The 16,403-nt window shown below is 33.5% G+C and overlaps 2 protein-coding genes and 1 long non-coding RNA gene across 7 annotated transcripts; 2 read left to right on the top strand and 1 right to left on the bottom strand.

The window, feature by feature from the left end:
* The first annotated feature begins 2,161 nt into the window (after positions 1–2,161).
* On the top strand, positions 2,162–5,404 carry LOC140827015 (probable protein phosphatase 2C 60). Of its 4 annotated transcripts, none has more exons than XM_073189591.1 (5): positions 2,162–2,686; positions 3,108–3,559; positions 3,844–4,211; positions 4,317–4,553; positions 4,936–5,404. In XM_073189591.1, exons 2-5 carry the CDS (start codon positions 3,241–3,243, stop codon positions 5,203–5,205), a joined length of 1,194 nt encoding a protein of 397 aa, XP_073045692.1. In that variant the 5' UTR covers positions 2,162–2,686; positions 3,108–3,240; the 3' UTR covers positions 5,206–5,404. The 4 variants fall into 4 exon arrangements, with proteins under 4 accessions (XP_073045692.1, XP_073045705.1, XP_073045712.1 ...); XM_073189604.1 differs by lacking the exon at positions 2,162–2,686 and adding an exon at positions 2,732–2,874; XM_073189611.1 differs by lacking the exon at positions 2,162–2,686 and adding an exon at positions 2,925–3,029.
* On the bottom strand, positions 5,172–5,773 carry LOC140827037 (uncharacterized). Its single transcript, XR_012116904.1, has 2 exons — positions 5,635–5,773; positions 5,172–5,591 (listed from the first exon to the last, which is right to left on the bottom strand). It is a non-coding gene; the product is annotated as an uncharacterized lncRNA (long non-coding RNA).
* Positions 5,774–6,825: 1,052 nt separating this feature from the next.
* On the top strand, positions 6,826–11,299 carry LOC140827005 (uncharacterized). Of its 2 annotated transcripts, none has more exons than XM_073189576.1 (4): positions 6,826–6,973; positions 9,634–10,327; positions 10,403–10,591; positions 10,892–11,299. In XM_073189576.1, the coding sequence occupies exons 2-4, from the start codon at positions 9,653–9,655 to the stop codon at positions 10,910–10,912; spliced, it is 885 nt and encodes a 294-aa protein (XP_073045677.1). In that variant the 5' UTR covers positions 6,826–6,973; positions 9,634–9,652; the 3' UTR covers positions 10,913–11,299. The 2 variants fall into 2 exon arrangements, with proteins under 2 accessions (XP_073045677.1, XP_073045683.1); XM_073189582.1 differs by lacking the exon at positions 6,826–6,973 and adding an exon at positions 8,037–8,269.
* The last annotated feature ends 5,104 nt before the right edge of the window (positions 11,300–16,403 follow it).

The raw sequence follows: 16,403 nt of genomic DNA, 5'->3' as shown, positions 1-16,403 counted from the left end.
TCTTTTTTTTTTTTTTTTTAAAAAAAAAAACAAATCTCAAAATAGTAATGTTTAAAAAAAGAAGATATTATTTGAAACTTTATGTATCGAAGCCACTTGACCATTTAGGCAAATTGTTTCCCCATAAATTATTATTCATTCAGACAACAAATTTTTTTTATCACCTACATTAGGAGAGGAGAGACTCGAACTCGAACTCGAGTCAATATAAGAAGAAGATAGTAAAATACCAATTCAGCAAGAAACTCAGTCTCTCTTTCAAGACTACAATTTTGAATACCCAAATTCGTGGCTAGAAACATATATATATATATATATATATATATATATATATATATATATATATATATATATATATATATATATATATATATATATATATAAACATATCATGGTTCATATGAAATCAATTACATGGCATGTCATGTATGATATTTTGATTAGTTTACCTAAAAAATGGCGCATTAATGGCAGAAGAAAAAAACATCCAAATGTAATTAAAAGTCGGCCGAATTTAAAAAATGCGCCAACGCCAAGAAGTTGGTTTCGATTAGAAAAATGGACCACACTTTTCACCTACAAAGTGCCACCCCAATAATTCCCAGCTTCATCACAATTCAATTAATAAATATTCTAATTTGGAAATTATGATCATTATAATATATATATATATATATATATATATATATATATATATATATATTAATTAGATCAACATCATATCTTTATTTATGGACTTGAATCTCGATGATCTTCATGATTTATTCATTAATGTCTAATTAATTTATGTGGGCCTTAATTATTTTAGATTATTCTGAAGAGTAAGATCTCATGTATTTATGGTAAAAACTTGTGTGAGACGGTCTCACATGTCGTATTTATGAGATGTGTCTCTTATTTGAGTCACTCATGAAAAAATATTACTTTTTATGCTAAAAGTATTGTAAAAAACTTGTGTGAGACGGTATCACGGGTTCTATTTGTGAGACGAATCTCTTATTTGGGTCACCCATGAAAAAATATTACTTTTTATGCTAAGAGTATTACTTTTTATTGTGAATATGAGTAGGGTTGACCCGTCTCACAGATTATGATCCCTGAGACGATCTCACATGAGACTTACTCAAAAGTATTACTTTTTATTGTGAATATGAGTAGGGTTGTCCCGTCTCACAGATTATGATCCGTGAGACGGTCTCATATGAGACCCACTCTGTATTTATTTATTTATGTGAGATGACTCAACTGATCCATACTTAAGATGAAAAGTAATATTTTTAATATAAAAATTGATATTTTTTCAAGCACTAGCTTGTGTTGGAGATTTATTTCACAAAATTAACTCGTGAAATCATCTCACAAGATTTTTTTTAAAAATATATTTTACGTATACTTTTTGATGGAACCTTGATACAAGTTTTGATTTTATAAAAAAAATATATATATTTGATCGGTACTAATTAATCAAATGAGTAAGAAAACGTTTACTTTTTGTTCAAAGCTAAGAGTTGATTTTTTGTGCAGTTGGGATTATATTATTGCCACGCACAACATAATGTTCTAGGATTCTGATTAATATATTTCAAACTTTCACGTGTTCAAAGTTTTGTACTAGGCAAAAGTCAATTTTTGACAATTTTTTTTCCTCAATAAAAATTAAATTTTCAATGCAAAAAATCCTCGATAATTGTATGTGAAATACACAAATCACCAAAATCAATATCATTCAACATCAAAGTCGTCTTCTACTCATTGCACTACTACATTCTGTGTTACATTCTACGTTACATTAGTGCTACATGAAAATAATGAAAATAATGTTCAACTCATTTCAGTACATTTTACATTACAATAGACTATCATCGATATATTAAATTTTTTATAATGACTAATATTTCAAAATTTCCAAGAAAATTAATTGAATATTTAATTAAATTTCTTAAAATTATAAAATTCAACAAAATTATTTAAAAATAAAAATAAAAATATAGCGCAACATGGTTGAATTTGGTGTTGCTCCAATCCATCGTTGAATTGGAGCAACAATCATGGAACCCATGTGGTGCCATGATTGTGATTTCAAATTTTTTGGTTTCTGATTTGTAAATAGTTTGTGGGTCAGCTTTCCGAAACTATCCCAGAATTATTTCATGCTAATTGGTCTGAATTTGGATTCATATCGTCGTATCCAGTATATTTTTCAGAAGAAAATCGCATTTAAAAAATAATAAATTGAGCTTCACGTGTCAGCAGAAGATAATAAAATAGCATGGAAATTCATCTATCTTTATCCAAGTTCCAATTTTTTTATGTAGTCTGAACAAATTTAGCGTACATTTTTCCTCTTTATTAGGAAACCCATTGTGTTGGAGGTGAGTGTGGAGCCCAGAGCTTTGCCGGCCCTGGAGCTCCTTCTTGTTAGTTTTAATGGGTTTGCCTGCCCAGAAATCCTAAACAAAATCATCGTCTACTAATAATAATAGAGTAATAATACCACTTTCTCTCTCTCTCTACAACATTTGGGTTTTTATTTATTTATTTATTTTTTTTGCATATTGCTTTGTGTGTTGTGTCTCAACATCATCTTGTTGAAGTGAAATAACACTTTTCACGGGTACTTTTTGTTCCTTTGATGCATGGTGAATCCACGGATCTCAGATCCTTTTCTTCTTGATCGGCTCTAAAGGTATAATATTTAGCGTATTTCAGACAATCCCATCTTTGTGAATATGTTTTGTTTTTATTTGGAATTGCTTCTTCCGCTGGATGATGGTTTGTTAGGATTTCATGAAATTGTTTTCTTCTTCTTGATTTGTTTCTTCCCCTATTTTTTTTTGTATTTTTTGGGTGGCTGCTGGGGGGTTGCCTTCATCGGTATGTACTGGTTGACCAAGTAACTGTCTTAATGAAACGTCATTTTTTGTTGACCATTCTTGTTTTCAAAGCCTGCCTGCCGTTTCCCATAGTTAAATTTTTCTGTACTAGCTAGCTATTCGCAGCGGAGTTGGAAAAAAGGGCAGCATCATCGCGTGTGTTTAATTCTGTTCACTTTGTAAGATTCTTGTTATCCCAACTCTAATCTAATTTGTTTTTAATTATGCTGCTAGATTTACTACCCATATAGCTGTTTAGTTGGGAAGGAATAGACACGACATAGCCGAGGTTATTCGGACCAAAGTTACCTTAAGTGCTGCTCCTCAGATGTGGACTATTTGGATAGTGTTTTGGATGAGATGAGGGATGTTATCAGGTTTAATGAACTTATTTCGAGCCTGCTTCCTGCCAAGTGCGGATCGAAATATTCACACTGGTTCCGATACCGGTGGTTGTCGAGATGGGCTGTTATGGTATAAGGACTCTGGATCACATTTCAATGGAGAATTTTCTATGGCCGTCGTTCAAGCTAATAATTTACTAGAGGATCAGAGCCAACTCGAATCGGGTTGTCTGAGCTTGAATAATTCGGGGCCATATGGAACTTTTGTTGGGGTTTATGATGGACATGGCGGTCCTGAGACGTCTCGGTTCATCAACGATCAGCTCTTCCAGCATATAAAGAGTATGTCCCTAGTAAATCTATAAGAATTTATAGTTGCTTTTATCTTCAGACGGTTTAACCATGTAATTCCAATTTATTGTTATGATGGGATGTTAAACCACTCAATCTAATCTCTTGTATGTTTCATTTTATGGATATCGATGATTCTGTACCTGTGAAACATATCCGGTATAACGGGCTAGTTCAAGTTCTTATTTTGCAAATTTTCTTTTAGCATTTAATTTGCTTGACTTTATATTCTGATTGTTAATTTAAGTTTTATCATTTATTTTCTGATTTTGCAGGATATACTGCGGAGCACCAATCTATGTCTGTGGAGGTTATCAGGAAAGCAATTCAAGCAACAGAAGATGGTTTTTTCTCGGTTGTCAGCAAACAGTGGCCTATGAAACCACAGATTGCAGCAGTTGGCTCCTGCTGCCTTGTTGGAATAATCTGCAGTGGAACTCTTTATGTTGCCAATCTTGGCGATTCTCGTGCTGTTTTAGGGAGACTCGTCAAGTCTACTGGTGAAGTACTCGCTGTTCAACTCTCAGCAGAGCATAATGCGAGTATCGATTCTGTGAGGCAGGAGCTAAAATATCAGCACCCCGAGGATTCACAAATTGTAGTCCTAAAGCATAATGTGTGGCGTGTAAAGGGTCTTATACAGGTTTGTAATCTTTTCTCCAAATAAAGATGCTCGGAGTCAGATCAATGCTTAATCGGGTTTCTTTTTCATGTTTGTTCAGTTGATATTTCTGGTGTTGTTTCACAGATCACGAGATCAATTGGAGACGTGTATCTGAAAAATGCTGAGTTCAACAGGGAGCCTCTGTATCAAAAATTTCGACTACGTGAACCTTTTGGGAAACCAATTTTGAGCTCAGAACCATCAATTTCCGTGCACCAGTTGCTGCCACATGATCAATTCATTATATTTGCATCCGATGGCCTTTGGGAGCATCTTACCAACCAAGAAGCAGTTGATCTAGTCCAAAATAATCCACGCAGTGTAAGATATTTAGCGGTTGAATACATTTTCCCATTTATGATATGGACTCTATTTCCAATGATTACTCGCAATTACCTGCATCAGTTATAGTATCGAATATGTTGTAGTTGTAAAATTTATCCTTTATGATGTAAGGCTCATGATGATTCTGATAATTTTTTGATTTGAGATGGTGCAGAGTTTGAGATCGCTTTTGATATTCCAGTTCAACAAAAAGTATCTAATTTACTGACAAAAAGAAAAGAATTTTAACACTTTTCTCTCCTTTGGCAAATGAAGGGCTTTTTATCTTTGTTTCATTTTCTTCAAATCAAGAACTTATTCCTTTGAAGAAGAGGAATATAGTGTAATGCTCATATTCTAAACGTCTCGAATGATGCAGGGGATTGCTAGGAGATTAGTGAAAACAGCTTTACAAGAAGCAGCAAAGAAGAGGGAGATGAGGTACTCAGACTTGAAGAGAATTGACCGTGGAGTTCGTCGCCACTTCCACGATGACATCACTGTTGTTGTGGTGTTCATTGAGTCACATCTTGTGAGCAGGGCGAGCTCGGGTCAGATTCCCAGCATATCTGTGAAAGGTGGTGGCCTCGGTCTCCCGATCAATAGCCAGGCTCCTTTTTCCACACCCTCTGAAAGCGTCACCACTTGACACCCTTCTACCTCTGATGTTATATTACATGTTAGTAAACTTTTGACGTGAATACAGTTAGAGATCAGTAACAGCTTGTGGATTCTTTGATGTACACCACAACTGTTCGACCAAGACTATACGTGGCTCTTGATACACAGGGACTTGGAAAAAGCAAGTTTTAAGATGACAGCTAATGTAGTTATGTTTTCTGAGCAGATTCGTCGCGAACTTGCAGCTAAACGACTCGTCTAGTAACATGGCCGAAGCATACAAACTAAGCTTCTGCTCAGTGGTTGTTAGTAATAACTTCTACAGTAACAAGCATCAAATCTTACGTATAATGTCTCTGTATGTGTCTTAACCTCGGACGCCTTTTCCATTCGTTACATGTCATTTGAACATGTCTCCGTTTCTAGTGTTGACCACCACGATATGCGTGGTCCCAACTCCCATGTTTGTTATTTATAAGCTATCACCTCTAACAGTAAATCGATGTGCAACAAACCTGAGTCGTGTCAAATGTTTTTAAGGACACTTAAAGTAAGGAGAATAGTTTAATTGATGCGCACAAAGATTGACACGGTGAATTCTTGTAATATTGATTTATAACTCAAATTATCCTAATACTAAAAATCTTTGCTATTCTCCTACTACATCATTCCACTATCATAATCACAATTCTTAAAAGATGGCTTCTTTTTGTTCTAGAAAATTTCCAGAGCCCAAAAAGGGTGGTCACCTGTATAGTATCAGGGGCGAATCGGATTTCTGATAGTTTGGTTTTATTTTTAAAAACTATAGGTCAATTCGGTTTCAGTTTTGAATTTTAAAAATATGTTAAACCGAATAAACATGTATACATATATAAAATTAGTGTAAAATTACATGAGATATTTAGTTGTCCAACATTCTGTAAATGTAAAAGCCCACAAAACTCATACCTCAAAACAAACCACCAAAAACAAATGAAATAATTATATCAGCATAGTATAATTTTTTCTTTTGCGTTGAAAGTTACATTCATGTATTGAGAAGGCATCAAGGAACATTGAGTTATGAATCCAAACAAAAATTGTGGCAAAGTCACTAAAGGATTAAGAATTATAATGTGTGAATGTAGAAGGCCATATCTCATTCTCAAAGTGAAAAAAAAAAACTTTATATTATTTGATGAAATTGATTGAATACTCAAAAGATAAAACAATATCAATAAATCAAACACTGGTCTAACGGTTGTATTTATAAAACTAGGGTATTTATAATTCATGAATTTAATTACCGGCGCTAGCTATAACCATTACAGCGACGGTTTTTTGTCATTTAGCGACGACGAGTATAAACAAACCGTCGCCGATCACACTATGGCGACGGTTTAAAATAACCGTCGCTATTGGCTATCACCGTCGCTACTGGCGACGGTTCTAAAACCGTCGCTTTGAGCGACGGTTTTAGTTACTGTTGCCAATAGCCACGGTTGAGTATCAGCTGTCGCCAACAAAATCGGCGACGGTTATTCAAAAACAGTCGCTATTAGCGACGGTTTAACTCAAAACCGTAGCTAATGGCGACGTTTTAGTCAAAACCTGTCGCTATTATTCTATATATGCCGTGGTTCGCGAACATTTCTTCACGCGATTTTCGCCTTTCTTCCCTGGTAGTTTCGGTTTTTCGCAGTTCGTTTTTTTTTTTGTTTTGTACTAACATTTTTTCGTATTAATTTTGTAGATTTGCTCGTCTGTGTGATCTTTCAACGTTACGTGGATCTGTATATATTCGCGCACTTCAGGTTTTTACCGCGTTTTCTTTACAGAAAATATTATATATAATTTTTGCGTCGTAGATTATTTATGAATTATAGTGTAATATTTTATTTATGAATTTTAACGTATTAGATTATTAATTTTGTAAATTATGAATGGGTTTTTTTGACTAATAAGATTAAAAACCGTAGCTTCATTATGTTAAGGATTATTTAAAAATCTTCACTTAATATAGCGACGGTCTTTAAAAATCCGTCGTTAACGGTCATTATAATCGCGACGGTTTTTTCTAACCTCGCGATATATAGCAACGGCTTTGGAAAACTGTAGCGACGGATTTTCGTAAAACCGTAGCTGAATAAAGAAGGAAAATTTAACTTTTTTGTAACGACTTTAATCAATCAAATAATAACTAAATCAAAAGCCCAAAAATTGTGTATAATGGTGGAATTAGTGGACATGATTAGTGGCACCCCAATCAACCTCTCTGCCCGCCTATAAATATGAGTCTCAGTTCAAGAGAAAAGTTACGAACCTAACTTTAGCAAATTTTCGAGACATAGGTGATGTCGAAGTCAAGAATTTCAGCAATCATACTTTGCTAATTTTTGTCCAAAAAATAACTTAAGAGTGTGAGCCAAAGTTCTGCCCAAGCGAGGAGCAAAAGTCGACCTTACCTTCGAGCATGCGACCAACCCCTCGACCCCTCACGTATATATATACATATATATTTGTCCAAAAATAACTTAGGAGCGTGAGCCAAAGTTCTGCCAAAGTGAGAAGCAAAATTTAATTGTGTTAAGTTACATCTACGTTCTTCTTTCTTTAATGATGTGAGAACTCGCAACTGTTAACTTTAAATGTGCACTGAACCTACAAATCATGTATGACATGTTCGTCTGCTGATAAAAAGAATCGAACTTCTGACAACTGATCAAACGCTTGCTACCCTCACACCGCTTGGGGCTAAATCTATATTCTTGATAATATATTAAATTATGCAGGACATATTTGGAGCACGAACAATTAATTAATAATTGGAACTTTAAATAAGATATTAATATCATTTTAACTTATTAGGTTAGATGGGCTTTCACAGGCCTGGAGCCCAATTATCAAACAGATCCTACTATCATCCAAGTCCAACACCACAGAATGAAATTTTTTTTGAACCACCCCATTCTCCACAGTGCCTAGTAAAAAAAAATCCCCCTTCAAGCAGAAAATCCTCTGTGCACGCCTTCTATTGGGGAAAGATCAAACTCTTCCCCATCGACGATCTAATCATCTGCTTGTTCACGTCTTTTGTTGCTGGAATTGAGGTCAGTTTCATCTTCTAATTTGTGATCTATTTATTTTAGGATTTTATTATTCAATGGGACTTTATGATTTTGGAAAACAATTGATAGAGGATGTCTGAAATGGATGCGATTTGGATTTATAAGATGACTTTATAATGGGATATAATTTGTTGATCAATAAGTTTCAAGGTTTTAGATTTTTTGTTTGCTAGTTTTAAAACTTTACTTTTCTCGATGTTAAAATTTGGTTTGTATGAATTTGAATTGAATTTAGGATCAAATATGATTTTAAAATTGAAATTTCTCTAATTTATTTGACGGCTTGGGCAAGTATTTTAGTAGCTTATTTATTTTGAAAGAAGTGAATCGAGTCATGCTTTTCATTGCTGGAAACCATTTGGGGTAGTTTAGGGACAATTAATTGTTAATTAGTCTTTAAATGTGGTGTTTATAGGGACTCGCTGAATGATGAATTTGATTTTGTTTAAAATTTTTAGATTTGTGATGAAATTTATTTTTATTTCAATGTTCGTTTTTAAAAGGAAAAGTTTTTCTTTTGTGGAAATTTCTTGTTTATCTATTTGAATGAAGTAATTTTCTGAAATTGATTTTGAAAATAAGACATAACTAAGTCTTTATGAAGTTTGGGGATCGTTTAAATAAATTAGTGTCTACAATTTTAAATTAAGTCTTTGATTGTTTTTAGTTTTTAGGTTGAAGGAACTAAGTTGAAATAATTATTTTCGTATTTATTAACTAATTTTGAGCAAAATTAAGTTGGAGATTTATTTTGTTTAACTGAGATCTTTGGTTAATTAAATAACTTTCATTTATAGATTCTGAGATTTCGAAACTTTTGCCTAGGTTGTGCAATCAAATAAGCTAAGAACTTAAGGTGCATGCATTTCTTCTATTCAGACATTATTTCGCAGAGTATCCGTAATATTGAATTTAGTTGTGTATGTGATTGACTGGTTGTTATGTGTTTATTGCATGTGATACTTGTATATTGTCTGTAACTTCTGTTTATATTGCATTATTACCTTCTCCTTGTTGATTTCTTATTGTTTTACCATAATATTTTATGGAAGTTTGATTTCTCATGCAACTACTACAATTTATTTGTGAGCTATAGTGTGTGTATATGCAAACAATTGTATAGATTGATTTTCCATGTTAATGTTTGACATGGGTGGATTTTCCATGTCATTGTTGTCGATAAAGTTTCCTCAACCTAGTTTTTATAGTTGATATTTTGTGAATTTATGTATTTACTAAGGTTGTCTGCTACACTTGTATCAATTTCATTGCTAGGGAAGCCTTCGCCTTGGAATTTCTTTCATTTTTTCTCATTGTACTCAAATGTGTACTTTTTGTTTTTGTAGGTGAGAAATATTGGGAGAAATGGATGTTGAAGTAGACCATTATGTTGTTTTGAGCCTACCATCTGGTGAAGAAGGTGCCAGACTTTCAGAGCAAGAAATCAACAAGGCTTATCGGTCGAAGGCCAGGGAGTTGCATCCAGACAAGAGGCGTGATGATCCTAACGCACATGCTGATTTCCTAAAGCTTCAAACCTCTTATGAAGTTCTCAAGGATGAAAAGGCTAGGAAGTTATTTGATGATCTACTTCGAGTGAAGCGAGAGAAGCTTCAACGCCAGAGACAACATGATTCCAAGCGCCAAAAGATGATGTCAGATCTTGAAGAGAGAGAAAGATCTGCTTTTGTTGCTGACCCCATCTTAGAAGCACAAAAAGAGGAACAGAGAATTTCTCGAAAACTGAAGGAAGAGATTGCTAGAATTCGTGATATGCATTCAAAAAATAAAATGGCAACTGGTACGTCACCTTTCAAGAAAGATAAACCATCAGGGGGAAAGGATAGCAAGGAAGGTGGAAGCACTGGGTTGGATAAAGATAAAGTGCTTAAAGTTTCATGGGAGAGGATTGGTGAAGAATATACATCGCAAAGACTTCGCGAAATTTTTGAGAAGTTCGGTGTTGTTGAAGATGTAGTCATTAAGAGTTCGAAAAAGAAAGGATCGGCGCTTGTTGTGATGGCCTCTAAGGATTTCGCTGTGAGTATATTTTCAAGTTTTCAGTGTTACTTGATTTTATTCTTATTGTGTCTCAGGGGGCATTACTTTTGGCAGGTCGCTGCTACTGGAAACGTATTGGGTGATCTTTCCAACCCTCTACTGGTTTTACCTCTTCAAACAGCTTCAACACCATCTGGTTTCAGTGCCGAGAGAAACGAGTCTGATGGTCCAAAATTGAGCAATCTTGTTGGTCGTGGATATCAGGCGTTTGAAGAATCAGTGCTGGATAAATTGATGAAAAAGGTTGGTGCAGCTTCAATTTTTTGGTTGCCTGCTCTGTATAAATTGTTGTATTATATTATCTGTTCAAACTTTTCGTGTTCTTCAAACTTCGAAGGTCATCAAAGGTTTATAGAAAGACAAGTTTTCTCTTATTTTTAGAATTTTAGTGGATTTGAAGTTTAAAGGGACATTATATTTTTACTGAATTTTAGGTGATTGATTTCTTTGTTTCTCATTTTATTTTATGTAAACAAAAAAAGATTTATTTTGTTGTGGACAAAATCATAGCCATTATTCTGATTAAGCTGTTTCTGGTGACAGGCTGCTCAAAGGCCAAAATGATTTGTTAAAGCATCGTGGAGGACACTTGAGAAGGAGGGCTGAATGCTGCACTTTCGTGTTCTCATTTTGGCAGCGAAGGTAGCTACTAAAACGGAAGTGTATATCCTAGTAACATTGTTTCCTTCTGTATGCTAGCTATACTTGTCATATAGCATGTGGATTGAACAGGCTTGCACTCTCGGTTCTAGGCTAGCATGTTTATATGAGGACTCTTGTATTTCGCTCCCCGGAACGGACAACGGCCTCAGCCTGTTGTATGCGATCAGAAGCTTTCTTCTAGTACAACTAACATAAGAGTGATTTGTTTTCGTGTTAGAATAGAACAATTCTTATGGATGCATGTGTTACATAATTATTCGGTAATAAATTTTACCACTTTGAAGGGCACATGTGGTGTTTGGGTTCATACTAGTTGTCATTCGTGCATAGGGCTCTCTATAGTGCAAAGGTTGTCTGTGGCAATAGAACATAGCGAATAGCGTAACGAGAGTTACTTGAAAGCAGATCACCACAAATATATAAATATATAATATATAGTATATAGTCGAATCAATTCAAAAACCTTAATATCCAACATAATATTCCATCAACATTAATTGTAAAATACTAAAACCTGAAATTATTTTAATTTTTTCATTGAAATATCATAGAAAAGAAACAAAAAAGTAAAAAATACAGAAAAATATAAGTTTCAGCAAAAACTTAATAAAGTACATGCCAAGAAAACCAAATTTAGAATTAAAAAAAAGGACAGAAAACAAGAATGCAGCTTCGCTTTGCAATATCGTCATTATTTCAGCTATCGCGATTGTCGCTATAGTGCCAATAACGAGGATAGTTAGCGCTATTGTAAAGTCCATGGCGCATAGCGATGACCGGCACTAGGGCATTTCTAATTTTGTGTGCGCAATGCCATAACACTAATAAGCAACAAGATTAGATAATTTGAAAATTGTTGCAGGAATGAGATTCCTTTGAGAAAAGAGAGTTCCTGAATGGAAACAATCGGGTTCAAAGAGTGGAAATTTGTTCATTTCATTCGGTGTACGCAATCTGTTCCAAAAAAGAGTCCTTGCATGCCTTGATATATTTATTGTGCAAAAGGTAGAGCCTAACATTGTCAATAGACAAAGCTTACATAATCTGATAGATAGCAAGTCAAAAGCCGCTGTTTATAGTTGGTGATAATAATGTAACTTTAATCTTTTAAATCATACAACTCAAACACCACGTTTCGATTGCTCTAATAAACATAGACAATTATTCTTTTCATTAATCTTCCTCTCAATAATTGTATTTTTTTGCAATAAATGAGAATCGAACTCATGATATTAGCTTTACAAAAAAATATAATTATTGATAATAGTGTAAATCAAATCTTTTAAATCGTACAATCACTAAAACATATTATAACAACCATGAGCAATTATTGCATATTAACTTTTCAATTTTAAGATTCTTTGCATGCGTAAGATCATTTTGTACAGCGATATGCTGACGCTGCATTTGCAATTTGTATTAACTAGTTTTGTTAATTTGTTTTGGTAGAGACTACATGATAGCAATATTCTCATAATATATATAATACAGTTTATACGGACAGCAAATATGACGAAGGATTAGCAACACACTGAGGCATCGCTTGATACGTAGGATGAGATTAATAAGTGAAAGATAAGCGGGTTTGGAGCGAGTCCTAAGATTTAGTAAATTCATCATGTCATATCGGTCTATTTGTATGTATATATGTGGTGTGTGTATATATATAAATATAAATATTATTGTACTTGTGATTTTGAGGGCTCGAGTTGAACTTGCAAAATTAGGCGTGAATAATATTCCATTGTTTCATTAATAAAAAAATTTGTGGAAAAATATCAACATAATCTTTATTGAGTAGGTTTCTTGTAAGACAGTCTCACGAATTTTTATTTGTGAAACGGGTCAACTCTATCAATATTCATAATAAAAAGTAATACTCTTTGTATTAAAAATAATACTTTTTCATGGATGACTCAAATAAGATATATGTTTCACAAAATACGACCCGTGGGACCGTCTCACACAAGTTTTTGTTATCTTTATTTATGTTAATTTCAACTAATAAGGTCTTAATATTTGTATCAATTTTATGTAATTCTCTGGATCATTAACAATGATGTGAATTTTTTTTTTGATTCATATTTGCATGTTAATTGTCTTTAATAATATTAATACTACCACTTTCATTTAGTTTGTTAAAAAAAAAACCACACAGATCTCAAATAACAAATTTTATATTATTAATATCATCCATGATTTAATTAAGTTCATCAACATTAATGTTATTTTGATTTTAGCGTTTCCAAATCTTTTATATTACCAATTGTTTCTTCCTCAGTACTGTGGCCAATAAATTATTTATCTATATCTCACGTCCATCCCTAATGTTTTTTTTAATATTTTTTATTTATTGATAACTATAAAAATGTTTCGGAGTCATACCCTTTTAATATCTCTTGAACAATACAATAATCTTTTGATTCCTAAAATCAACTACTAATAGGCTTATAAATAAAAACAAAAAGTGAGAAAAATAGTCATTTATTGTGACATAATCCATAACACGATATAGGCATATTGAAATTTGTAAACATAAAATTTCTTTACGAAATTTGTAAACATAAGATTTTGATAATTGAAAGTAAAATATAATGTTTCAATTCAATCACAAAGATCACAAGTTACTGCCTCAAATTGAAAGAGATCATGATGAATAAAAAATTTTCCTTATAATGCTAGGGCAAAAACTTGTGTGAGACGGTCTTACGGGTCGTGTTGGTGAGGCGGATCTATTAATTAGGTCATCCATGAAAAAGTATTACTTTTTATAGCTAAGAGTATTACTTTTTATTGTGAATATGGATAGGGTTGACCCGTCTCACAGATTAAGATCCATGAGACGGTATCACATGAGACCCAATCTAACGCTAGATGTCAATATAATATATATTATTAATAATTTATCTATATTTTTTATTTTATTGAGTATTGAATATCTTAATTCTAATCTTAATTCAAAATATTTTAGTGTTGCAATGATGTTATTATATATGTTTAATATGCAAACATATAATTATGATTTTTTTAGAGTTGAAAATAAATTAATAGATTTCAATATTTGATAAAAAAATTTTGTTCCTAATTATTATTAATATAAAGTTGTCATCATTACTAACAGCTATAACTTTTTATACAGCAGCAAGAGCTCGGTGTCATGCCCCAGGACCAAGACGTAGACGACATTCGACATTGTTTAGCATATTCATTGAAAACAATAAGCTTCGTAGCAAACAACCAAAACCAGTCTAATTCATAAAAGAATATATCTTTACATATGCGAAATGTAAATAATGCGGAAGATGTTCTTACCGAGATAAGTGCGAAAAACGAAAGCTAATACTAATAAATTATACACTTGAATTAGGGACTTAGTCTTCATAACTTTGGATTTCTTCACCATCCCCAAAATTGATCTTGTTCCGTCTCTTCCACCTGTTGTTCATTATTATCTGGGGATGGACATAAGGGGTGAGTGTTTTGGAAAACACTCAACAAGTAGGTGCCGATCGAATACCTAAATAACAGATTATACATATGCATATCTTTTAAAAAGAAATAAACATAATTCGACAGAAAAATATGAACAAATTCGTATCACATAAAACATTTTAGAACGAAATCATTATCAAATCAGAACCTATAAGAAGAAAACCTCGTCAGATCTTATCGAAACATATCACATTATAATGTGTTAGACCTAAATTAGTTGTGACGATAAGAATCAAAACCAGTAGACAATATAAAAGCAGGACTAAGTTTTCAGAACTTAGATAATCAGAAGCAGAACTTAGTCTGGAATTAGAATAACTTGACGTCTTCTATGCTAACGGAACTAGTCTTTAAAGTTACCGTTACTTTATTGAGTACAAGTATTTATTGCACCATTAAATGCTGTACTAAGTCATTTAATTCGCTTTACCCTATTTTAGTAAGTAACAAGACTGATTGCGTTAAAAACTTTTTGCAGGATCCATTTAAGGAATAAAGCTGTTTCTTTCAGACACCAAAAAAGCCGTTTTTGATTATAGACGTTGGATTCAAGTTATCTATATATATGGATCAAAACCACTTGAAGATGACCACTGATCTTTTATCTATCCAACGCTACTTTGAGCAACCGCGAATTAATCACCATCTTCTAAGCTCAAACTTGCAGAAAAGCAGTACACGCTTCATATTTTACATCTGATATTTGGAGATCATCTTGTACTACTGTTTCTTCATCTTTTCAAGCGAAACACCTTACTATATTTTGAGAAGAGTTCGTAAACTGGAAAAGAGTCTTTTCCAGAACTTTGTTATACTGAGTTACTTTGTGTTAGTTACTAAGAGTTTCAGTAGGCAAAAAGTAAGCCCTGCGGAAGTCGGTGTGTACAAGTGTTGTACTGTAAAATCCAAAGTTTTTAGTGATACCTTCTGAAAACAGAAGAAGTGGAGACATAAAAGATTTTATCTTCGAACTTCCAGAAACAACTACTGTTTTATTGCCTACTGCTATTACTGTTTTTCACCATACTCCATCGGATTGTTTCCGCACTTATCATTGTGATATGCTGGACGTACTATTGAACAAGAACAACTACAATCTCTAACAGGATTCTAGCACCATTTGCAAAAACTATCATCAAAGGAGAAGAGCTTATTCACCCCCTCTAAATTCTACATCGATCCCCAACAAGTGGTATCAGAGCAGATTTCTTTTGTTCTGAAAATTTGCAACAGTTATGGCACATTTTAGCAAGGTTCCCATGTTCTGGAAAGAAGATTTTGATGAATGGAAAATCCGGATGCAAGCTCATCTTGCAGCCCAAGATGATGACATGTGGTATGTAATCACAGACGGTCCATTAAAGATCTTAAAGCCAAATACAGCTATTGCTGTTACTGAAGATGCACCACAAATGGTTGAAAAATCAAGAAACGGATGGACTGGAGAAGATAAGAAGAAAGCTAATCTCGACAATGTTGCAAATGATATTCTTTATAAAACTCTTGATAAAAACACATTCAGTAAAATCAAGATGTGTTCTACCACGAAAGAAATATGAGAAAAGCTCATTCAGATATATGAAGGAAATGAGCAGACAAATGAAAATAAACTCTCTGTAGCAATGCAGAAGTTTGAAAATCTGAAAATGAAGGCTGGAGAAACTCTAAATGAGTTTGATGAACGTTTCAACAGCCTGGTTAATGAACTAGCTGCCCTTGGTAAAAAGCATAGCAACAGAGAAATAGCACTCAAGGTGATGAGAGCTTTACCTAGGGAATGAGACATCAAAACGATGGCTATGAGAGTCTCTAAAGATCTAAACAAGTTGGAGCTACACGACTTGTTCGCCGATTTAAAAGCCTATGAGTTCGAGCTAGAAGTGAGAAGCGGAGAAGAGCC

The sequence above is a fragment of the Primulina eburnea genome, chromosome 1, assembly GCF_022965805.1.
Source record: "Primulina eburnea isolate SZY01 chromosome 1, ASM2296580v1, whole genome shotgun sequence".
In the NCBI taxonomy this organism is placed as follows: Eukaryota; Viridiplantae; Streptophyta; class Magnoliopsida; order Lamiales; family Gesneriaceae; genus Primulina; species Primulina eburnea.
This window is presented reverse-complemented; position numbering and strand designations above follow the sequence as displayed.

Bases quoted from the DNA above. Each gene is read 5' to 3' on its own strand.
- LOC140827015 (XM_073189591.1), top strand. From the start codon at position 3,241: ATGTTATCAGGTTTAATGAACTTATTTCGAGCCTGCTTCCTGCCAAGT. The intron at 3,560-3,843 runs GTATGTCCCTAG...CTGATTTTGCAG, and splicing joins GCTCTTCCAGCATATAAAGA to GATATACTGCGGAGCACCAA. The intron at 4,554-4,935 runs GTAAGATATTTA...CGAATGATGCAG, and splicing joins TCCAAAATAATCCACGCAGT to GGGATTGCTAGGAGATTAGT.
- LOC140827005 (XM_073189576.1), top strand. From the start codon at position 9,653: ATGGATGTTGAAGTAGACCATTATGTTGTTTTGAGCCTACCATCTGGT. The intron at 10,328-10,402 runs GTGAGTATATTT...TACTTTTGGCAG, and splicing joins TGGCCTCTAAGGATTTCGCT to GTCGCTGCTACTGGAAACGT. The intron at 10,592-10,891 runs GTTGGTGCAGCT...TTCTGGTGACAG, and splicing joins TGGATAAATTGATGAAAAAG to GCTGCTCAAAGGCCAAAATG.